Source organism: Chelonia mydas, chromosome 6 (genome assembly GCF_015237465.2).
Source record: "Chelonia mydas isolate rCheMyd1 chromosome 6, rCheMyd1.pri.v2, whole genome shotgun sequence".
Taxonomy (NCBI): Eukaryota; Metazoa; Chordata; order Testudines; family Cheloniidae; genus Chelonia; species Chelonia mydas.
Window position 1 is genome coordinate 71,049,074 of NC_051246.2, and position 25,140 is coordinate 71,074,213.

A 25,140-nucleotide genomic window follows, 5' to 3' on the forward strand; every position below is an offset into this window, starting at 1 on the left:
TTTTTAAAAGAATGCACAACACATACCCAGTATATGACACTGGACATTAGATAAAAGCTACATTAGACAGGGTAGCTAGCAATTTATGCACACACTGACTGATCTGTTGCCCACTTCCTTAGTGTTATCCATAACCTTATATAAATATATAGCTTTGGCAGATTAAGATCCCAATTCAAGAAAGCATCCCTATTCAGGAGAGTACTGAAGTACCTACTTAAAGTTAAATACATTCTTAAGTCCTTTCCTGAATAGTGCCTTCCTGAAGCAGGGTCTTAATCAATCACAATACAGCAAAGTTCATTCTTTTTCAGCATTTGAAAAAGGCTTTTTTAGTTCTGTGTACAGCAGTCACTGCAGAATAGCACTCACAGGGGAGTCCCTCACCACCACTGCCTTCTTGATCAACTGGTCTGACAGTAAGGACCAGTTTCTGCTGCTCAGTTTATGAAAATACCTCTGGGCTGCCAAACAATAAACTTATCTATAACTTTTAGAATGTGTAACTAATTTCAAAGCAGTCAAAAATTATACACCCACTATACCAAGCAGTTCCTTTTAGCGTTACATCTGCTTATTAATGTATTTATCTTCCAGCCACAGCAACAATAACAGCCCTGCATTACTGAGTTCACTAAATATAATCACTAAGGGGCAAACCCTTTCCAACTGCACTGAGCCCAAGTAGCTGGGTTCTGCAAGTGGGAAAAAGGAATTATCCCTCTGCTCCGGACCCTGGTTCAGCAGTGTAAAGTAGCTGCTCCGTGTTTACCAGCGCACTTCTAAGGCTGTCATAGCTCATGCTGTTGTAACCCACACACCTTCTGGGTGTGGTGTTCCATCCCATCTGGTGTCACCGAGATAGGGTGACCAGATAGCAAGTGTGAAAAATCAGAACAGGGGGTGAGGGGTAATATAAGAAAAAGCCCCCAAAATCAGGACTGTCCCTATAAAATTAGGACATCTGGTCACTCTACACCAAGACCACTTAGAGAGAGATTAATGAGTCTCCTTCAGCCTTCATAAGGGGCATATGGCTTTTAGCTCATGCAGTAGAGGCTCATGCACTAAGCTCCAGAGGTCCCAGGTTTGATCCCGACAATGACCAGGGTCTGCCAGTTTTACACTGTTCTCTCTTTCTCCCCTCCCCCGCTTCTGTCATGAATGTTCTGGTGGATCTGAATAGTGATGGGTCCGTTGCGTCCAGCCTAGCCCTGTCCTGCCCCCATTCTTTGCTCTGTGAGCCAGTCCTTAGGATGCACAGCAGCTCAGATTCCCTGTATAGAGTCCACAGATCTCATCCTCTCCATGCAGCAGAACCTTACAAGTAGCATTGTACCAATGGCCCTCTGCCACCACTGAGCTAGGGACAGGATTTTCCCTTAATATAGCGGGTGCAGCTAGATATGGGGATCTGCATCTGATGAGGAAAGGATAATCCTACCAATCACCATCAAAAACTATGTTAATATAAAATGAAAAATGGTGTCGTGCTGCATGACTTCTGACCTGCATGGCACACCAGCACTGGACTCTGCTGCAAATTGTGACTTCTGCACCAGCACAACATAGATTCAGAACGAGTTTGTATTGCATTAAATATTTAAATGAATATTACAATCAGTGCAGTGAACTTCTAAAATTGTTTATTGCAAGAGAAACCTTTTTATTCATTTCATAATGCAGCAGAAATTGCAGCTCCGATGCAGAATTTAGCACAGAAATAAGAAAGTTGTGTTGAATAATTTAGGTCCAGACTGTGGCAGACTACACAGGATTCTGCTTGTAACTAATATTTTGTTGTTAAATTTTTCAAGCCTTTAGTCCAAAAGTTAATTTCATTTGAAATGCTGAAGAAAATCCACTTATCTGTTTCTGAGTTATCTTGGTGAAGGAAAAAAATGTTTTCTATACCCCTTTTCATCTTTGCACTTGGATAACTTTAAAACGAGTTTTGTTTTTAAAATTTAAATTTGACATGCCCATAATCTTCCTCCGTAAGATTGTGCTTTGCAATTTTTGACTAAAACTAGACATGAAAGAAATCCACTAGTGCTTAGCTATGAAAAGCCATGCTTGAGTAGGAGGGTTAGAGTTTCTAGAGTGAAATCCTGGCCCCATTGAAATCAATGACAATACTCCCATTGACTTCAATAGGGCTAGGATTTAAACTGGGATTCTCAAACACGTGGCCCGCGGGGTTATTTGCTGCGGCCCACCAAGCTCCCGCCCCCTCCTCCCCGCCTAACTCCAGGTGCTTCCCGCCGCCAAACAGCTGTTGCCGGCACTTAGAGCTTTCCAGGAGGGAGTGGGGAGGAGCAGGGAACCGTCCACTCAGGGGAGGAGGTGGAGAAGAGGCGGGGCAGGGGCGGGGATTTGGGGAAGGGGTGGGAAGAGGCGGGGAAGGGGCAGGGCCTCATGGATGGGGTGGAGTGGGGGCAGGGGTAGCGAGGGGAGGGTATGAGCGATGCGGCCCTCGGGCCAATGCACTAGTCCTCATGTGGCCCTCGTGGTCATTTGTGTTTGAGATCCCTGATTTGTATCCTGTATGGACTGCTGCCAGTAGAGGGCGCCATGATTACATGTTAAAAACGTAAATGTGATTCTGTGGTAGTATTTAGCCACAAGAGGGTGATGACACTCCACCAATTTTGCAGTCATCATTCAGGAGGCTCCTTTGAAAATTTGGCCTGTTAGGTTTTTAACCTTAGAGGTGAAGCAGAATTTCCACTTCAATAAATTGCAACAATATATAACTTTAGCTAATTTTAGAAAATAAAATTAAAATATCTGCTAATACTGACATTATCTTCTTCTCTGCTTATTATATTACATCAACCTGATTATACAGGGGTGTGGAAAAGCTTTGTCTGTACATATGTGTAGGATTTTCTGTAGTGTAAGTCCTGAAATTGACTAGGAATATTAATATGTAATAAAAAGCATGTGTTTGTCCTAGTCCTTGTTCCTGCCCGCAAGACCTAGATGTGCGCTTAGGTTATGACCTGTGTGCAGAGGAGAAGGATTTCCTGAGTAAAAGAAAGAAGTATGTTGCTGCTGCCCTGAAAAATGTTCTCCAGCTAGAAGAGGACCTGCAGGACCACGAGGTATGTGCAGTGGAATCCTGGGTGTCCGCTCCCTCCTTCCCTAGTGTGAGTGCTCAGCAAACTGGACAGCAAATGTGGCTAATAAACAAATAATAGCTGGAGCACATGCAACCCCTATAGCTAAGTGTTTCTGTTCCAAAAGACTCTTAAGTTATGTTTTTGTAAGTATAAAAATTATTGTTGTTGACACTTTTTCTGAACAGATGTATCCTCTCAGTCGTTTGGGAGGTAAACTTGAAAGCTGGGTTAGATAGTTCCTGGTGTCTGGTGAAGGTTTCCTCGATTTCCGTATGGCTATGATGACAACACTGTGTGCGGGTCCCAGAGTGTATTGGTTCACATACCACCTTCTTAAAGCACTGCTGTGAAGTGACTGGATGGAACATTAAGCTTACATGCTGCCAGTGGTACACATACCAGAGTTTCAGAACCTCTGAATTCTCTGAGGCCAACTGCAAAGACCTCAGTTACTTAGCTAATTAAAGACTACTGTATCTAAATGCAATCTGTGTCTCAGGAGTTTGTACACTGCCGTGGCACATGTGAGACACACGTAACTCCTGGCCTGGCATCTGCTTGCCCAGCAGAGGGTCCCAGTGCTGCAGAGGCAGCACAATGAGGTCTTTATAAGGAGGCATATGTGTCTCTCGTATGTCTGGCCATTTGGAAATGTGTACACCATCTCCAGTGCTGGGGCTCATACCTGTATGTTCCATTCCGGACCATAAGTGGTCTTGAATGATAAATACCCATGCACATTAACTAAACTAATGAGCAAGTATTTAATGCATTGCTTGAATTCCATCAATTGTGGCATGGGTGATAAACCCCTTCAAGGGGGCTCAGTTAACCTCTCCAGTGAATATTTTTTAAAACCCTGCCCTCTGTTGCAAGCTTGTGAATTCCAAAAGCAAAATTTCTGTTCGTTTAAGTAACTTAATGATCCTGGGGGGGTGGGGAGAAGGTCCCTGTCAGGGTGATTAAACAACATTCCCTGCGCTGTATGAATTTTCTCACAGGTTGATAAGGGGATTTAAAAAAAGAAAGGGGGAATAGAATAGAATGGAGCAATGAGGAAATGAGATGGCTGGGGGTGAATACTACATTTCTTGCATGAATAAAAGCACCTGAACTTACTATGATTCCTGCCCTTCTCTATAGAGGCGTGGTTGACACACTGGATTTGGATCCATATCTGATTCCAAACTTACCCCGAGGAAAGATGTATTTGGATTTGCTGTTTCAGTTCTGATCCAATAAACAGAGAAAAAACTATGAAATGTTGGAACTGAACTGGGTCCAGTGTTCCATTTCCAGTCCATTTCCAGTTCTGAGTAATCATGTGTGCTTGGTTTGCACTATCTTTCTGTCTTTGTGTTGAACAGATTCCAGTGGTGGCCATCATGACAACAGGTGGTGGAATGAGATCATTTACAACAACATATGGCAGTCTATTGGGTCTCAAGAAATTAAATGTCTTAGACTGTGCAACATACCTGAGTGGTTTGTCTGGCACGACATGGTAAGCAGGACTCAATCAGGGTTTTTATTTAATCTTTCTGTAAGATGTTGATACAAAGAGCTCCGGTAAAAAATATCATGGAGATGTTAATAGCAGCTCTCCATCATAAAGATTGTAATCCTATTTTTATTATGGAGAGCCAGTAGCCTCTCCATAAGTAAAGGTGCAACCAGCTTCTATTATAAAACCTTATTTTAGCCCTTCCCCATAAGTTGTCTTGACATTTTGGTTTGGTCTGAAAATTGCCAGAATGGCTGTGAAGATTCTGCAAAGTCTGAAGAAAATCTAACAAACTGCTTTTCAGTTACAGGTCATTAAATATTACCTTGATTTGAAAGTTTGACTTTGTCTAACATTTCTTTACCTGCCTCTTGCTCAAAATGATTTATTACATCTTCCAGCTTTCCATCTACTGCAGTTAAAATCCTTTAATAAGTTGCACCAGCTGTATTTGAAGAAAATGGGTAGTGTTAAGCACTGTTAGGGATTTGTTGTTGTTTATAGCTTTCAGTCCAAACCTGTTTCCACGGTTGTCCGTTGCTGGTTGGGGCTACCACTACTACGAGGTGGGGCTGGTTGGCTGTACAGAGGAAGCATGGCAGTGCAGCGTGCATATTTGTCCTGTACACCATACATTTGGGATGGGATCAACTATCCCTCCCAGAGTTCTCTGGGGCAGTGCAGTGCCATTTCACCCTAAACATTGGTCTGTCTGTCTGGCACCCTTTGGCCCAGTCTGGGCTGTAATAAGATAAATGATGGCCTTAAAGTGGGGTGGTAGCACCACTGTAGTTAAGACTGAGACTAGCTGAGGTGTGGCCTGCACTAGAAAGTTTAATCAGTATGGTTTAACAGCTGATTTTTCTCTAAATCCTAAAATTCTAAAATGCTCTAAAATTCACATGCTTATTCTAATTGTCTAATATTTCCTTTTGTTTGTTTTAAACCTGCTGCCTATTAATTTCATTTGGTGACACCTGGTTCTTGTGTAATGAGAAGGAGTAAATAACACTTCCTTATTTACTTTCACCACACCAGTCATGATTTTATAGACCTCTATCATATCACTCCTTAGTCATTTCTTTCCCAAGATGAAAAGTCCCAATCTTTGTTAATCTCTCCTCATATGGGAGTTGTTCCATACCCCTAATAATTTTTGTTGACTTTTTCTGAACCTTTTTCAATTCCAGTATATCTTTTTTGATATGGGGTGATCACATCTGCACACAGTATTCAAGATGTGAGCATACCATGGGTTTATATAGAGGCAATATGATATTTTCTGTCTTATTATCTATCCCTTTCTTAATTATTCCCAATATTTTGCTAGCTTTTTTGACTGCTGCTGCACATTGAATGGATATTTTCAGAGAACTATCTACAATGACTTCAAGATCTCTTTCTTGAGTGGTAACAGCTAATTCAGACCCCATCATTTTATATATATAGTTGGTATTGTGTTTTCTAATGTGCATTATTTCCATTTGTCAACATTGAATTTCATCTGCCATTTTGTTGCCCAGTTACCCAATTTTGTGAGATCCCTTTGTAGCCCTTCGCAGTCTGCTTTGGATTTAACTATCTTGAATAGTTTTGTATCATCTGCAAATTTTGCCACATCACCATTTACCCCTTTTTCCAGATCATTAATGAATATATTGACTAGTAGTGATACCAGTACAGACCCCTGGGGGGACGCCACTATTTGTTTCTCTCCATTCTGGAAACTGACCATTTATTCATACCCTTTGCTTCCTATCTTTTAACCAGTTACCGATCCATGAGAGGACCTTCCCTCTTATCCCATGATAGCTTACTTTGCTTACAAGCCTTTGGTGTGGGACCTTGTTTTCTGAAAATCTAGGAGTTCTATATTCCCTTGTACACATACTTGTTGACCACCTCAAAGAATTCTAGTAGATTGGTGAAGCGTTATTTCCCTTTACAAAAACCATGTTGACTCTTCCTCAACAAATTATTTTCATCTAGTTGTCTGACAATTCTGTTCTTTACTATAGTTTCATCCAGTTGCCAGGTACTGAAGTCAGACTTACTGGTCTGTAATTGCCGGGGTCACCTCTGGAGCCCTTTTTAAAAATTGGCATCATGTTTGGTATCCTCCAGTCATTTGGTACGGAAATGACTTGCCCATCGTCACACAGAAACCCTGTAGTAAAGCCAGGATTTGAACCCATGTTGCTTATGGCCTAGGTCACTACGTTAACCACAAGACTACATTTTATCTCTCGTTTTCCTCTCACAAGGCCAGTAAGATCAAATGGGTTGCTAAGCATTAAGAAATGCATCCAGAACTGAGAGCCATATACTAAGGAGCGCCATAAAATTGATGCTGACTATAATGTGATGCCAGGATACTGTCATCAGTCAAAACTAACTTATATTTATCGTGAAAAATAAACATAGAAAATAAAATTTCAACTCTTTACAATAAATTATCCAATCTATGCAAACTAAAGATTCACTCCTATTAATTTTACTCTTTAAAATGCGGCAGTCATTGGAAAAAGGAAATATCAAACACTAGAAAAAATGTACTCACATGGGCCTTTTACAGAACAGTCATAGACACCTCAAATGATATTTTCCCCCACAAACTGCTATAAAAAAATCGAGTAGTGCACAAACTACAAGAAACACTTAAAACTGACACTCTAACAAAAGGACAGAATTTTTGTAGATTATTTTTTGTTAATGTTTTTTTTTCTATATTACCCTTCCCCAGGACCATGTCATGCTTGTATAAAGATGCTTATTGGTCACAGAAGGATCTAGATGAGAAAATCCGTGAAGCCCAGAAATGTGTGACCAAATGCAAGATGAGTTGTTTCTCTATGGATCGCATGAAATATTTTAACCAGCAGCTGTGTCAGCGTAAACGAGAGGGATACAGGACATCATTTATAGATCTGTGGGGGCTGATCATTGAGTATATGCTGCATGATGGGGTACAGTATCTATTTATTTTCTCAGAGAGCTGCAGATGTTTTCTCTATAAGAATTAGGAGCAATAAATCTGTGAGAAGAGATTGCATGCCCTGTGGTGCTGTAGAGTTATCTGCATCAGGAAATTCTATTGGAATCAAATTTATTTTGGAATGGTTAGGTATAAATGCATACCATATATCGGGCTGGCCAAACTTACTGACCCTCCGAGCCGCATATGACACTGTTCAGAAATTCGAGAGCCATGGTGCGCCAGCCGGAGTGGGGCTTCAGGCCCATGGGGCCCACCTGACGGGGATTCAGCCTCACTCCTGGTGAAGCCCAGAGCCCTGGAAGGCACTCGCCACCAGGCTGAAGACCCGAGACCCCCCTCTCCACAGGGCAGAAGCCCCAAGCTCCCCCTCAGTCTGGTAGGTGAAGAATGGGATGCGCATGGGGGCTCCGCGAGCTGCACATTAACTGTAAAAGAGCCTCATGCAGCTCATGAACCAGTTTGGTCACCCCTGCCGTACATTAAATAAATTGTATTTTGGCTGCAGGAACACGGAAAGTGCAGTAGATCCCCACTCCACCCTGGGGAGCAAATTGCTTGAAAGGGGTTGGGGAGATGACAGGGTTGTGGCTCTTCCCTTCCTTCCCTTCCTTGCACCAGCTCACAAAGCAAAGGTGAAACGTCAGGAAGTGCAGACTGTGTACACCTGCGTGCATTGAGTAGCCCAGGGGGATTGTATCTGCCTGAGGAACAATCACTGCCAGTGTTTCTCCTGGGGTGGCATGGTTCTGTGCCACCCTGCGTACAGGGCTGGGGCATAAATGCTGCAATCTAATTCGCAGTAGAGAGGTTCCTGTGTCATTTCCTGCATTCTCAGGTAACTATTTTTCTTCAAAAAACAGAAGGAGAACCATAAACTCTCAGACCAGCAGGAAGCGGTGAATGAGGGTCAGAACCCATTGCCCATCTATGTGGCAGTCAATGTCCGGGACAAGTATAGCACTCTAGATTTCAAAGGTAACTTTGATGTTCAAGTGATGTGTTTGATTATAAATCTACCAAGGTTTGAGTTTAGTCATAGGCATACCTGTTCAGTTGTTGTTGTTTGTTCTTTGCACTCTGGAAACACTTATAGACCGCAGCCCTATTTCTGCTGTACAGACATTTGCAGAGGGTATGTCTGTACTGCAATCAGGACAGCACATGTAGGCATACCCAAACTAGCCATAATGGAGCTAGTTTGCTAAAAAATAGCAGGGTAGCCATGGCAGCATAGGCAGCATAGCATGGGCTAGCCACCTGAGTACGTACCTAGGGCCCTGGGCAGGACTGTACTTGGGTGGCTAGTCCATGCCACCACCTGCGTCGTCAGACCCACACTGCTATTTTTAGTGACCTAGCATGATCAAAGCTAGTTCGGGTATAAATGCATGTGCTGCATTTGCGCCTCATGGTTGTTGTGTAGACATACCCAAAGAGGCAGCCCATGCCCTCCAAAGCTTACAGTTTTGGTACAAGAGGAGAGTTTTGGGGATTCCAAATTTCAGGATTAGAAGTGTAGAAATATCATAAGACAGGCTGTTCTCAGAATATGATCTGGCCTGATTAGAAGAAGAAACCATTGGAAATATTTTGAGAAATTAATGCTGTTTTCATGACCCAAGAGGACTTCACTGAATCTTGCTCATCACTACTTCAGTATTTTTCTCTTCAGCCAAGAAGAGAGAAAAGCAAATCAAGTACTGGGCTTCCTTTCACTGCTGAATTGGAAGTACTACACCCTCTTGGATGAAAAGGAAATTAATTCCCCATGTTCTTTCAGTCCTGGGCTTTCTTTACACTGCCATTAAAAGACCTCTACCCTGGATTTAAAGAGAACATCCCTGCTAGTGAAAGAGAAAATATCTGCCTTTATGATCATCAGTGTCACATATATGGAATCAAATCATTTACTTTGAACCAGATTTTCTAGGTAAACACAGAGAGTTGCACATATACATTTGTGTACACCTAATTTATGCACACAATAGGCCTGATTCTGCTAACTCCACCAATGTCAGGGGAGTTACCCTGGTGTAAAACCAGTGAAAGTGAAAGCAGAATTAGGCCTAGCGTGCACACACAAAACAATGACAGGTTTCAGAGTAGCAGCCGTGTTAGTCTGTATTCGCAAAAAGTCAAGGAATACTTGTGGCACCTTAGAGACTAACCAGTTTCTTTGAGCATAAGCTTTCGTGAGCTACAGCTCACTTCATCAGCTGCATCACGAAAGCTTATGGTCAAATAAATTGGTTAGTCTCTAAGGTGCCACAAGTACACAAAACCATGTATTTATGTGTGCACATGCCCAGCTAGTTGCCTAACTTGCACATAAGGTAACTGCACATGTAAAAGAGGCACACACAAATTCATGAACTCAGCTTCGTGCATCTGACTTTGAAAATCTGGCCTAGAAGATGGTGGTTTGTAAATTATACTTTGCAAAGATCAGATAGAAAACAGAAGGCTTATTCCATCTCAAACTCTTTGCTTAATTTAGTAGCAGTATCTCTCTTTCAAGTCATTTGGGAGACATTTCTGAATGTCTTTTTTGTGGCTCTGTTTGCAGAATGGGTTGAGTTCACTCCCTATGAGATGGGATTCCTGAAATATGGAGCATTTGTTCGAACGGAGGATTTGGGAAGCGAGTTCTTTATGGGACGTCTGTTAAACAGGCTCCCCGAAACCCGGATCTCTTACCTTCTTGGTGATGTATTGTCCTGCGAAATGTCAACCTACTGTAATAACACAAAACCATAACCAGAAAGTGGATATTTGTCGGTCTGTAACATTCAGTACTAGTATAGTGCCTGCCAAGAGATGCGTGTGCGTTCATATGTGTATCGATCTATCTATCATTACATCCAAATAAGTATGCTAAAGGAATGTTAAGATTGCAAAATAAAGTAATCAAAAGTTAGGAAATGCTACAATTAAAGTTGTCTGTGCAACTATAATTTGGCCTCCTTGTTCATATGCAATATGATAGAGTTGTACAACAAGTTTCGGTTCAGTGGCGAAACAGAAAAATCAAAACCAAACCAAATATTTTTCACATTTTTTGGTGAAACAAAAAAGTCAAAACAATTTGTTTCAGGTACCATGAAACATTTTACTTTACCCAAAATGAAACATTTCATTTTGATTTTGGTTATTTTTTAAATAATGTAAATTAAATTCAAAAGAAGTCATTTTGAATAGAAAAATTGTAACTTTTCATTTTAAAAATGTCAAAACAATAGATTTAGATTTTTTTCAGTATTTTGTTTTTTACAGAAACAATTCAGCAAATTTGACTGTGAAATGTTTCAGTTGACTAGAATCTGCATATTTTGGTGAAAAAAGTTTAAACTGAAAAATTTCATCCCGCTCTAATTATGATAGAGACTTCAATGACATGTTTGCATACTACTTTTCCACAGGACCCCTTCCTCCAACAGTCCATAGGGTGGATGGTGCTCACTCAATGAGCAACTATTCAATATTTTGTTTTCTCCTCATTTTTCAGTGTCTGGCCCTAGGCCTTATTTGCTGCACACCATTCAAACACTGCTCTGGATACAGAATTATTAATGAACTCATGGGCTTTTCTATGGTGCTTATCTCTGAAGTATTTGAGTGCTTCAAAACCATCATTTGAATTAGTTTCACAATATCCCGTGTGAAGTGAGAAGATGGTATTATTCCCAGTTATTCCCAGACGGGGAATTGAAGCACAAAGAGATTAAGATCAAAAGCATCCACTGATTTTGGGTGCCCAATTTGAGATGCCTAAGGCCTGATTTTTCAGAGTAGTTAGCATTAGATAGCACTTCATGTGTTCAAATCAATTTCCAGTGACTTCAGATGCAGCTGTGGGTGCTCAGTGCTTCTGCAAATCAGATGCAAGAGTCTCAAGTTGGGCACCCAGAAAGTGAGGCACACACAATTAGTGACAACGTGTGAGTAGTTTGGTTTACGTAACTTGCCCAACATCATACAGGAACTTTGTGGCAGAGGCAGAGATAGAAAAAAATTCTCCAGAGCAGCATTCAATTGCCTTATACAGGAGACCATCCTTTCTCATTCTGCAATACTCTGCCTCATTCACTACTCACCTTTCAATTTCTGCACCAGACAAGACATGGACTCCTTCACTACATAACCCTGATTCATCCTCAGAGCAAGTCCATCCTGTACATGAGGCAGGGTTCTGTGGAAAAAATATTATGTCATCATGTAATTGAGGATTCTATCATAATACATATGCACAACAGGGCAAATTAATGTTCCTTTAACATAGTGTTTTTGTATATAATTTCCCGGGTATTTAAAAAAAGCAAAATTAAAAACAGTAAATCCATCAGAGGATGTCATATTGACTACCACCTGGGTCATCAGCAGTGCTGGAAACTTTAGGACCACCACACAAGTCTCTGTCACTTGACCTAAGGGAATAACTGGTAGCAGTAGTAGGTTGTCATCCTTTATGTGAACCAGCCACTCAAGGAGGATGAGACACATACTTTGCAAGAGGGTTTTCATAGATATTTGCTGATGGCAGAAGGTGATAAGACTCAGGAATATTGGGTTCTATTCCTGGTCTGGATGGGAATGTTCTCTATTGGTCACACATACCTGTCTGTCCTGTCCCTGTCTCAGTCCTGTCTCTTCTTCCCTACCTCATTCCTGAATCTTTGTCCCAGGCTCTGCACCTGGCTGGTCCCAGCCTTCACTCCTTCGGGATCCTCATCCCAGTCTCCCCTTCCAGGATCTTCATCTGTTGTCAGTCCCTCACTACATCAGAGTTGCCTTCCCCAGTTTCCTCATTCCAGTATCCTCCAGCTCCTCATTAGAATGGAGTGATTTGAAAAAAAAAGTCTGAAGTTCAGGACATTTTGAGTTCTCAGTCCACAGCCAAGTTTAGCTTGACCCCGTGTCTCTAGCCAGCATGCAGCTAATGGAGATATGGGTTTATCACCAGTATTAAAAATGAGACTGTAATACATTCTGTGTACATGCTGACTCCCATCTTCTCTTCCTTGGGAAGCAGTAAGGGCTCAGCCTACATATCCTAAAAGCATGTTTAAAAGGAAGTCAAATGGAGTGTTTTGCTCAAAGATAATGTTAAAATGGTAGATGTGGTTCCAGATGGGACCGTTTGCGAGAGCTGTTCAGAGCAGCTCCCATCTGAGATGCCCGAAGTGCGAGTCTGAGACATATGAGAGGGTGTGGGCAGAAAAGTTGATCTTAGAAGGAAAAAAACGGTGGGTGGAATGCAGGGGGATGAGGAGGGTTTGGGGAGATGGCAGAACCCTTTAACACGTCAGGGGGACTTTCCCTGTTGATAGGGTAAACTGTGGGACAACCAGAGAATCCCCATTCAAAGGGGATTCAGGGCAACTCAAGGCTGGGATGACCTTTGCAGAGACAGGAGAGCCCTGCTCAGTGTAGTTAGGGAACCGCCAGGAAAGGTAAGTGGATAGGATGATCTCAGGCTTATTGCAATAAAGCTCTATTCAGCTTCCTGAGAGAGTATTTCTACACCTGGGTTTCTCTCCCATCACTTCCTTGGTTTCGAGTGCAACGTTACTCATTACTTAACTGTGGTAAGTTAGAGATCTAACACTCCCTGTGGTTGACGTCTTCAATTAGAGTTAAAGTCAGCACCTTTGAAGTGTCAAATACATTAAAACTTGAAGGTTTAGAAATGTTTGAATTGTGCTCCTCAGGCTCCTGCAAAAATTAAGTGGAAGAAAATTGAACAAGTTGATGGAGAAAGCAAAAGGCAGTTTTCAATTAGATGCTTCCAAATGTTCACTAAATTAGTTTCCATAAAATCTCTTTCCCTTCACAGGCATGTGGAGCAGTGTGTTTTCCCTGAACCTGTTATACGTCTGGAGTTTGTCCAACAGTTCAGAAGACTTCTGGCACAGGTGGACTCGAGACAGAGTAGTTGATATTGGTGAGACCTTTTTATACCTCAGCTTTGCCTTTCATTCATGTTTAAATTGGAGATTCATGCCTAGCTGACATATGAAGCCTGTCACATAGTGTGAACATATTCTCTCCAGGAAGGTTTTTTAAATACTGCAGAAGCCACAGATAGACCCAGGGGAATGCCTTATGCTGCTCTGCTAAGTTCTTTTGGCTGGGCTAGGAGCAGCACTGATGGGACCCTCCTCAGCTGAAAGAGAATTACCATGATGCATGGACTTAAAGGAGGAGGATGCAAATCAGGGGAAAATATTGCCGCAATTATGATAACTACCAAAACTACAGAGTGTGTTAAAAAGGGTTAAGCTTCAGCAGGCAGTTGAAAGTTGCCACACATCCTGCAGATGAAAAGGATGCAGTATCACATTTGCTGTTGAATCTCACAGACCAGCACACACACAGACCAGAACCAGTTTCAGAGACCAACGCAGAGAATAAAACTGGGCAATATTACAGCAACAACGGTACCATGGTTACTTTAAAAGTTATTGTTTGTTGTTGGTTAAATAAATCATCCTAACACCTGCCTCAACCATCACTGAAATACAAGGACAACACCCCAAAAATGATTATACGAAACCAAAGCTTTTCTCTCCTTGTCTCCCCTTGTACAGAGGAAGAGCCTGTGCTGCCTACGAGGCCACATGAGGTGAATACTCACATGCTCACTCCTGAAGGCCCTTTTTCCACTGCTCTTCGAGATGCTTTAACAGATCGCCTGTCAGTTGCTCAATATCACAATTTTCTCAAGGGCTTCCAGCTCCATAATGACTATCTGGGGAATGAGAAGTTTTGTAGATGGAAAGGTAATAGCACTGGTTTTTAACTGTGTCTTTTGAGGTGGCTTTGAGTGTGGAATTTAGTGAGGCGACCTGGGCTTGGAGGAGAGTGAATGAGCATCCATTTCTAACCCACCATAAGTAGCAAAATTTGAATCTAATTTAGAAAACAATTGTTTGACCAATCACCTGAATTGTGCAAGGCTGAAAATCTGTATTGATATCAGTTTGGTAGGGCTTAACTTCCATCTCCTTGGGGTACAGTCACTGTGTTTAACTAATAGACGTTTGACAAAGTTCATAGTTTTCTGTGAGCAGAAAGAAAGGACTAAGGCCCCAATCCAGCAAAGTATGCAAGTATGCGTTTAAAGATAAGCATGTGCTTATGGGCTTTGCGGGATTCTGGCCCTATAGGCAGGCAGAAGGAGAGAGTTGGGTGCCCCCTGCAGGTCAAGAATGGGGTGGAACTGTTTAAGAGAGCCAGGAATAGAACAACACAGAGAATCAATCCTAAATCAGAGAAGGTTGTTCCTTTAGGATAAAGCTGAGCTATAGTGGTATGGCAATGGGATGAGCCCTTTCATTTTCAACTCTGTTTTCTTCAAAGAAGTTGCAGATTTGCTCATACACTGTTTTTCTTATGACAAAAAAATTTTCCTTTTAGATACTGTGTTAGACATGTCTCCCAACCAGCTGAGTGAGCAACCAGATCTCCTTGGCATGGTAGATGCTGGATTTTTCATCAATACCAGCTGCGCACCACTTTTAAGGTCAGAGAGGAAAGTGGATGTCATCCTGCATTTAAGTTACAATGCAGGATCGCAGACTTTGGTGAGAGGAGTCAATTTATCATTTGTTTTCTCCAGTGATAGCCTTTTGCCTGTAACCTTCCAATACTTAATAGCTAGAAATATTATGTTATTTCAATTATTTTAACTAATTTATTAAATCAATTACATTTTAATCCCTCTATTTCCATTTCCAAGCAGTAGAAGAGGAAGGTGATTCCAGGAGAGAGAAAATTCAGCTGCCAGTGTCAGTGATATGAATCCTTGTTTCAGACCATTGATCTACACACTGCAGTTTATTAAAACGTCTCACTTCCATCTTCATGTGATCTCATCATCACAGACCTCTAGGGCTTAGAAACTGTAAAAAAATGGATACGGTTGTAGAATTCTTTTAGCAGCAGGGATTTGTGAGATGCATTTCACCTGCAGTGAGTCTTTCTGTGTAGCAGTTAATGAAATTGTTCCAATTCCCTCCTATTATGCTGGGAATGTCTGATGTTGATTTATGAAATTATTGAATCTTCCGAAAGACATCAGTCTGTTTTCCACCAGAGTTGTAAAAGAGACCTGTCATGATATACGCTGAATTGATTAGGACTTCATCTCAGACAAGATGGCTAATATTGTGGAAAACTCAAAGATGCTGCATCGGAATGCAGGGATCTTCTGTTGAGTCACATTAAACTCAGATTCTAGAAGTATGAATAAAGATGAAGAGTAATTTCTGCTTCCTCCAACTAGATATATATGTGTGTGTGTGTATATATATATATATATATATATATATATGATAGCCTCTCTGGAGCAGAAGAATTGTATAGGCTGGGAATGAGGGATACTACAGGGAAAGCTCTGGAAGCTATCTTTGGGGGAGAATTTAGGCAGAATCTTAGGTTTTGTGGTTAAGTTAATTAAGTTACCTATAAAGCCTTAGCGCAGGGAAAGAGAAAATTTGGATGTTTATATTAAGTGTATTTACTTTGTTAGAGGCTGCGTGGGAATACCACATGCTTACATTGACCATCTTTGTAACATCGGGCTATTGATATATTTGAATAGACTTTTTTTTCGTGACTGACGATAGCTATGGCCCTACTTTTCAAGTTATATGATACACAGTATGTATGCCTAACAAAGCATCATTTAATCTTTAAACATCCACTGGGATAAAATGAGTTTCATGCAGGAAGTATGCTGAGATTTTTAGCATGTTGATACAAACTATTTTCTATTTGTTTAGCATATATAGAGTAGTATATAGTACTACAAGATGCTAGACATGTGCATTTCAGGTTGTGAATCAAGTAAGATATATTATATTACTTGAGACAGAATATTGTAGCTAATGAAAATGTAATCTAATTTAAAATGGTATCATGATACTTATACACAAAGGTATGTGGTTTCATGCGCAAACCAAACTGTATTGTTTCCTGACTTTTGAGCACTTAACCATGAAACCAAAACATTTTCTTAATGTAGTTATTCGTCTAGCTTTAAAACTCTGTTTACAGTTTGTAACAGTTACTGAGTTCTATTTGCATCATATGATGATTTTGTGTTGAGTACTCTGTGGTGGGCGGCAGTGGGGGGACAGTACATAGTAGATGTCATTTAACATAGTCCATGGGTCTCAAACTACATGTAGCCTCACAGGTGTGCCAGGAGTATCTTATAGGTATCCTATAATCTTAACCTCTTTGGGATCTAATACTGTTCACTTCTGTAATGCTCTAGCCTCTGGACCAGGCCTGTAAGTACTATGCAGAGCAGAAAATCCCATTCCCAAAAGTTTTCCTGAGTGAGGAAGATAGGAAAAATCTAAAGGAGTGTTACCTGTTTCAAGATTCAGAAACCCCAGGAAGCCCCATTGTGGTTTTTTTCCCACTTGTGAATGACACCTTCCAATATTATAAAGCACCTGGTAAGTTAACAGCTGCAAAGCATTTAACTAAGGGTCACCGTGGCCAGTCTACCCATTGACTGGATCCCCATTTCTCATTTGATGACTCTTTCTACTGGCTGGGTCCCCACTGGTCATTTCAATTCTGTGAACCTCTCCACTGGTTAAAGTTACCATTTTCATTGTTACTCCTATCATCAACTGTCCCTTGCTGTGAGATGCTCAGCCCTTGTTTCAGTCTCATGTTTCACTCTGTCTCTCACAAATCTGTTTGTTATTAGTGTAAAATGTTGTCATCAAACTGCCATAAACCCAATACCACAGCAATCTCCTGTTGAATCTTTTTCCTAGGTGTGACGCGCTGCTGCTCAGAGACGGAGGGGGGCAAAGTTGATGTTACTAGCTGCTCTTCCCCATATGATACATTCTCAGTCAGATACACTGATGAGAATTACCGCTGGCTGGTAAATCTAAGTGAATACAACATCCTGAATAATGCACACCTGATTTTGCAAGCCTTGCGTACGGCGGTGGAACGGAAAAGGCAACATAAGAAGTAGATGCCATCCCAAATGGCTATATCTTCGGGGTTGAGATTTTTGTATTTCCCAGCACAGAGAAGGACCAAAGCTTGCTGATGATTGGCCATTACACGCCATAGAAGCTGCTTAGCTTGGATACCTCAGTGGATTCTCTTTCATCTCTGTGAAGTTGGAGGGGAGGGATAGCTCAGTGGTTTGAGCATTGGCCTGCTAAACCCAGGGTTGTGAGTTCAATCCTTGAGGGGGCCATTTAGGGATCTGGGGCAAAAATTGGGGATTGGTCCTGCTTTGAGCAGGGGGTTGGACTAGATGACCTCCTGAGATCCCTTCCAACCCTGATAGTCTATGATTTCTATGAAGTGGCTGACTTAGAAAACCAAAATTCACCATCTGTGAAGACTTTATACGTACTCTATTCCCTAATTAATTTAATTATAACAAAGCTGTTTGCAGAATGCTTTAAGATTATTCTAGAAAGCTAATAATGAAGTTTAAGTAATGCTAAGCTAATACAGTGTAATTTATGGCATATAGGAAATATACTTTAAATCCTTTTAAAATGTAAAAGTAAACCAGGACCACATAGGTGCAATTGTAACGCCCACAGACCCTGGTCATCAACGGGCGGGATTGAACCTGGGACCTCTGGAGCTTAGTGCATGAGCCTCTACCGCATGAGCTAAAAGCCAGCTTGCTGTTAGTTAAGGCTATAGAGCAGACTCATCAACTGCTTTCTCTTTAAGTGGTCTCAGTGCCACTAGATGGGACAGAACACCATGCCCATAAGGTGTGTGGGTTACACAATCACTGGGGGAATGGGAATGGTTGAATGAGTGGTTTCTGCCCTACAACTTTCCTTTCTCTAGTGTAGTTCACAGCAAGCTCTCTTGTGCCAATGAGGAAAACCGGAGATGCTCCTTTTCTTCCTTCCCTCCCACTGCTGCTAGTCTCTGTAATAGCCCCCGATTAAACCATTCCTTCACCTTCCCTGCTGTAGCTCCAGTGGTTGGTCTGGACATACCGATTCAGCTTCTTGCATAACCTGCAGCAGAGATAGAAGTGTTAGCTGCTGCAGGGCTTATTCCTCCTGCCTTCAGGGGGTGATGTAGGAAGCCTGTATAAAGATACCCCTTCTTTCCCACCAGTTATGTTCCCAATTCTGAGGTAACACTGAACCCAGGAGGGGGCACCAGAAAGCACTTAAGCAGGAGCCATGCATTCAGGAGTGGTGCATATACTGCATAAAGCAAAGTATCCACACCATGCAGGTGGCATTTGATCCCCGAAACTACTTTCAGTTTAGCAATTATCTTGAAGGTCTGTGTCAAAGTGTCTGGAAACACAATAAGGAGAAATGCCCCACACAGTCATACAAACAGAGCAGTGAATGGCTTCTAGTTGTGTAATGAGCCCTCTTAGATTGGGTGAATCAGACACATAGGTGTAGAGTAGGACACTGGAGAGTCAAACTCTGTACCTGCATGCTCCACCCCACTGGTAGCTTGGGGTGGATAGCACCTGTAAAAAGAGTGGTGTTAGCAGACCTATATCTGGGATCAAAGACTGACAGGGCTTGCCATGGGGTTGCATTAAAAAAAATACATATTTTTTTAAGGAAAGTGTCTTTCCACTACTGTGAGGGCACCTGGTGTTAGCTGTAAAATGACATACATACTGTAGCAGGCTCTGCATTTCACAAACAAGATATGTTGACAGTAATTCCCACTTTACTAATAAACTTAATGTCCTGATGCTGCAAATCTACAGCTCAGGGCCCAGATATCAGTTTTTAAGAACTCAGAGTTGTGAATAAATCTGTGTTTTTGTTCCTTTTCTGCAACACCTTCTACAGTAAGCTCACTAGCTTTAATCTCTGTACGCCACATCAGCAACATAAGAAATATCACCCATTTGAACCTCCAATCCCTGCTGTGAAGGAAACGATTGGTTGTTTTCAGCCATAGCACTTGCACAAGTTGGGATGAAATGTTAGTTATAAGCAAATATTTCATGTTTTTGTTATGTTGCACAATAAAGGGTTGCTTGCAAAAGGTAAAATCAGCCTCTGCTCATATATTCAACTGATGCACTTCAGAGACAAATTTCATGACCACATCATGTTCTTTGTCACAATAATACAGCCATTATTGGGACAAAGAGCATAATAAACAAAGCCTCATTATGAATATAGTGAATAAAAGAACAAATTATCCACAGTTGGGCCATTTCCAGCACAAATCCAGGTTTTCTCACCCTCCGCGCCCCCCCCCCCCAAACTCACTCTCCTGCTGGTAATAGCCCATCCAAAGTGACCACTCTCTTTGGATGGGCTATTACCAGCAGGAGAGTGAGTTTGTGTGTGGGGGGGGGGGGGGTGGCAGAGGGTGAGAAAATCTGGATTTGTGCTGGAAATGGCCCAACTTGATGATCACTTTAGATAAGCTATTACCAGCAGGAGAGTGGGGTGGGAGGAGGTATTGTTTCATGGTCTCTGTGTATATAATGTCTTCTGCAGTTTCCACAGTATGCATCCGATGAAGTGAGCTGTAGCTCACGAAAGCTCATGCTCAAATAAATTCGTTAGTCTCTAAGGTGCCACAAGTACTCCTTTTCTTTTTAATAAGCTCTGTGCAGCACTTTTGATAGACTTCCATCAGGCCTTTGATTCAGTGCCTTGAGCAAGCTTGTGGCATCTGATAAGCCAACTTAGTGCCCCTGGGTTGATAGAGTCATTCATAGAAGAGCTCTGTTATGGAACAGAAAACTGTGTTTTAATTCATGGTAGATACGTGACATGATTTCCTATTTCCAGGGGCGTTTGGCCAGGCTGCATCTGAAACCAGGCTGCAGCCAAACCAGCTTGAAGAACTAATTAAATATTGACACAGGTGGTGCTTTCTCTCCAGGAAGGTTATGTCCCTTTGGGATTTGCCTGGATTGTGATATAACTCCAGTTAATTGACTGCCAGTTAACTCAAATTCACTAACACATTTATAAATGCTAGTCCAGATTCTCCACAAACATTTATATACTAGCTTAAACCACAAATGTTTGTGTTTTAGAGCAAATGTATGTAGATTATCAAGACTCACTTTTGCAGATGTGCTAATTTACTCAGCAATCAATTAACTCTCATTAAAAGAGGGCCTCAAATTTTAGTCTAGACATAGCCTAAGGGCCTGTTTTTCTGTTTCCCTCCACATTAAGGAGTCAACTGTATCATTGCCAAGTGGATGTAGAATGCTGCCAACTCAAAATGGTACTGATTTACACTCATTTTGCCCTTATATAATGACTGCATAAGATGCAGAACAACAGAGAATCATGCCCTAACTGTACATTCTGAGGTCGCCAACGTCCATGATTAAACAAGGTAAAATTTAAGGATAACGATATTAAGCAAATACAACACATTACCTAACACTAGAAATTGGATTTTATTCTGGACTTTTTTGCATAAAATATCCTTAAATATAATTAAGATATGTTTAAAAAGAAAAGGAGTACTTGTGGCACATTTTTTTCCCCACTGCATGCATCTGATGAAGTGAGCTGTAGCCCACGAAAGCTTATGCTCAAATACATTTTTTAGTCTCTAAGGTGCCAAAAGTCCTCCTGTTCTTTTTGCGGATACAGACTAACATGGCTGCTACTCTGAAACCTAAGATATGGTTGAGTCAGAGGGATGCTGCTGGTGGTTGCTGTTTTGCACCGAATTCGGAATGGCAAGGAGTACACATGTTATACTTAGTAGTAGAGCTGCTCAGGAATTCGTCAAGAAATGCCAGTTCATCAGAACCAAAACTGTTGTGAAACAGACTTGGGTTCAACAAATTTCCCAATTTGAAAAAGATGCTGAGAAAAAAAGTTTCCGAATTATTGAGACATTTTGCTTCAACATTTTCTCAATTTCAGTTTTCTAGTTCAAGACTTTTTCATTTCCAAATGTAAGCTAATTAGACTGAAAAGGGTTTCAAAAAGGGTCAAAATCAAAAACATTTCTAAATTATTGAAATCAACTATTTGATTGACCAAAAATTAAAAAAAATGTTTTTCCGTCTGCGTATATTTTTGAGATTTCAAGGTTTCATCCTGATTTGAGGTGGGAAAATGTTTCAAACTTTTGAAAATATTAATGGGACAGAAAACTGTTTCCCATTCGCTCTACTTATCAGCAAGAGCGATGACAGAATGCGACCTAAATAAAAAGTGCATTTCACAATGCTATATTATTATAGCCTGCATACAGAGAAATTGCACAATGCATGCAGGTGTTATACTTTGCAGTGTTTTGAAATAACGTAGCCCATGGCAAGAATTACAATATTGTGCTGACTATGCCAATTGCCAAATGATTTCGCATGGCAGGCAGGGAAAGACTGTCTCTAATTTATGTAACCGATTTGTGATGTAATTATTGGTAATACTAGCTGCACCTATGTTTTAACATATTTGGAAATATACAAGCAGTTTCACATGCCTGGAAATTCTTCATTCAACTGCTCCACCCCAGACAAACCAGAAAGGGAACACAAGAATCACAGTTGTAGCTGATGCTGGCAACTGGCCCATAGTTCTGTTCTTTTACAGAGTAGCAAACCCTGGTGAATTTCAGATCTCTGCATAAGTGATGGCATTGTCTTCAAGTTCTGAGCAGGCACTGAAAGAGATGATAACCCACCCTTATTATAGGAAGCCTCACGTAATCATCTGGAGTGGTCACAAGTCATTCCCCAGCATTCAGCTCCTCCCTGATGCCAAGTGAACAAACAGGCCCAAGAGAAAAAGCTCCCAACTGTGGTGGCAGGGCATATACTGAAAAAGTTGGCCTCTGAATTAGATTCTAAGTCCTTGTTCCCAGATACTACATCTGTAGCCGTTAGAAGATCTGGTCTTTGAGGTTGCTGAGCTATGTAATTCAGACATCAGCTTGAACTTGTCCCTTGAACTCCTGATCACTCCTTCAGTGATTCAAGCACTAATGACAGACGCAGAGGCTAATGAGCACCAAACAAGCAAACACAGTGGAGAGGAATCCCTTACCAGCAATGTAGGTCAGGGATCTTGGGGACACTCAGAACAGTTTTAAGCAGTTCAGCTCAAGAGGCCAGCAGTTTCTTGTTCCTGGCCAATGCTATAACTATTATTCACATCCAGCTGTTTTGACCTCTCATGAAGATACAGAAGACCAGTGTCTTTGATAGCTCCTTGTCTTCAAGTTCATGTGGGGTTTGGGCCCTACCATGCTGTCTGCTAATTGGTTACCGCTGTCTACAATCAGAGGTACTTGCGTTTCAGTGGTGCTCTAAGTGCATAGTTTGCACAGGGCTTTTTTTGGATTCCTTTGAGAGGAAAAGTGCAGTATAAAGGGGAAAAAAATAAATTTTGTTATTTATTACTATTTCCTAAAATCCCCATCACTGGGAAGAATAGGGCACTGTGGCTTCAGCATCTCCGGTCCTCCAACCACTGTATCTGCAAAGGAAATCTTCCCCCTTTGCAGTCACCCAAAAGACTCACCTTCCTAGGGTGAGGAAACGGGGGAAGATTCTTTTCGTTTGCGAAGTCAGAGAAGGGTGAGGCTCTGAGTCAGTTTATAAAACAGCTGGTCAGCTGCTTCTGCTGGTTTAAAAACTATAAATATGTTTCAAGAGTCACTACCTTTGAATACTGGATGTGGTATTCAAGTGCCATTGATCTCGTTGGACTTGCGTGTAACAGATATCGCAATGGAATCATGTGCCAGTTTACCTCAGGTAAGAATGCTTGAAATTCCGGTCCATTGAGGTGTGTACAGCACAAAGCAGGTGCTGTTCGTCCTGCTTGGTCGTTCATTATTGTGTGTCGCTCTTTCCAGACGGGGGAGAAGGTCCTTGCCTCAGGGAATTTAGAATCTCAATGAGAAATGACAACAGGCTGGGAAGAGAGGGGAAACCTCTTTGGAGAGAGAGAATTCACTTACAAAGATATCAGATCACCTGGGGCTTTTTGTGTGTTTCATGTTTTTCTTGTTTTGATACGTTATTTTAAACTGTGATATGATTAGCCCCTAGGGAGGGAGCAGGCAGCTGAGATTCAGGTGGAAAGCAAGGCGGGTGAGTCTACAGGGGCAGGTTTACTGTTCCTTTTATAGAGACAGATGAGAGGAGCCTTCATCCTCTGCTGTTTCGTACAAACAGCCTACATTCATACCAATTAAAGTAACTAGGGTGTACAAAATGACAGTATTTGGTGCATCAGACGAGCATTGCCACATTCTGGGGCTCTGTGATCCACAGCTCTGAATCTGGCCTTTTCAGCCTTTATTATAGCGGTTATGCATTTATAATAGTGAATGATATTGGATGGTGAGAAGTTTCTTTTCAGTGTTACCATTTCTCTCTCTTGCTTCAGGACCTGAACACTAAGACTAATCCATTGGGAATGAGAGAAGCCAAGGAGAGGGATCTGTGCACAGTGCAGCGGACTGCTGACAATAAGGTACTATACATGAGAATTTCAGAATCAAACCATGTTAGGGTTGTTTCTGCCGGTGGAGGGAAGGGGAGGACAAATTTATTCACTGATAATTTGAATAGCTCCTTAATGGCTAAGCAATCCCAGCTTCGTGGGTGAAACATGCTGATGTTTAACATCTAAATCATTCTTTGTTCGTATTAAAGTTCTGTAGCTTTGGTGCATGGAAAATTTTAGTATCTCCATTACTTGAAAAGGGATTGGTTTAAATGGACTTTCTACTGTAAAATATGTGTTACTACAGACGAGGACAAATTTACTGCTGGTGTGAGGGGTAATTGACATCAGTGAAGTGGGGCTATTTGCACCTTCAATGAATCTGGCGCAGTGTCTCATTGGTTTTTCAAATGGTGTAAACCCAGTTTTATGGGTCAACATTACTTCTGGCCTGTGCTGGAGGGAAAGTCATCACAACACAGAGCTTCAGGGGGAATTAATACACATTATATTAAATCCTCCAACGGGAAGTCAGGGTACCAGCTTTACTCAAGAAGACACCTCTTCACGCTGGCAAACTCTCCAGTTTTCACCCTGTCTCTAACCTTCCCTTCTGTTGGTGGAGTGTATTGAGATGGTGACGCTAGTGTCATCCAGAATCCTTGCATTTCACTTGGTCCCTGGCTTTAGACCTGGGCATGGTACAGAGACCACACTGGTCTCAATAGTTGGTGATCTCTTCTGAGGAATATATTCATGTGTCTGTGCTGTTTATCCCTTTTGCCTTAGGTGCAAATTGGAATTGTTCACCTGTGTGTACAAGAGTTTGCACCTGCAAAATGTGCTTTTGTTTACCCAAGTGGAGGTTGATGACTAAAAATCAGGCCCTATAAACCAATCTGTCAAACACAACTCTGATGTATTTGAAGTGCCACTTAACCGTAGAATCATAGAAATGTAGGGCTGGAAGGGACTTGGAGAGGTCATCTAGTCCAGCCCTCTGTACAGGCGCAGGACAAACCAAACCTGGATATTTATATTTTATATATGTTAATATTTGATAAGACCTAA

The 25,140-nt window shown here is 41.5% G+C and overlaps 2 protein-coding genes across 2 annotated transcripts in view; both read left to right on the forward strand.

Moving 5' to 3' along the window:
* The window catches only part of LOC102937323 (cytosolic phospholipase A2 epsilon), a 52,840-nt gene extending 35,207 nt beyond the window's left edge, over positions 1-17,633 (forward strand). The window contains exons 11-20 of the mRNA XM_037900427.2: positions 2,960-3,107; positions 4,493-4,629; positions 7,373-7,595; positions 8,488-8,602; positions 10,194-10,331; positions 13,461-13,568; positions 14,215-14,406; positions 15,044-15,210; positions 16,908-17,094; positions 17,425-17,633. Of these exons, the coding sequence (XP_037756355.2) occupies positions 2,960-3,107; positions 4,493-4,629; positions 7,373-7,595; positions 8,488-8,602; positions 10,194-10,331; positions 13,461-13,568; positions 14,215-14,406; positions 15,044-15,210; positions 16,908-17,094; positions 17,425-17,633 (1,624 nt within the window). The remainder of the gene's footprint in view (positions 1-2,959; positions 3,108-4,492; positions 4,630-7,372; positions 7,596-8,487; positions 8,603-10,193; positions 10,332-13,460; positions 13,569-14,214; positions 14,407-15,043; positions 15,211-16,907; positions 17,095-17,424) is intronic.
* A 5,121-nt stretch (positions 17,634-22,754) lies between these two features.
* Positions 22,755-25,140, forward strand: part of LOC102937553 (cytosolic phospholipase A2 epsilon) — a 39,392-nt gene continuing 37,006 nt past the window's right edge. The window contains exons 1-2 of the mRNA XM_007055802.4: positions 22,755-23,372; positions 24,010-24,096. Of these exons, the coding sequence (XP_007055864.2) occupies positions 23,259-23,372; positions 24,010-24,096 (201 nt within the window). The 5' untranslated portion in view covers positions 22,755-23,258. The remainder of the gene's footprint in view (positions 23,373-24,009; positions 24,097-25,140) is intronic.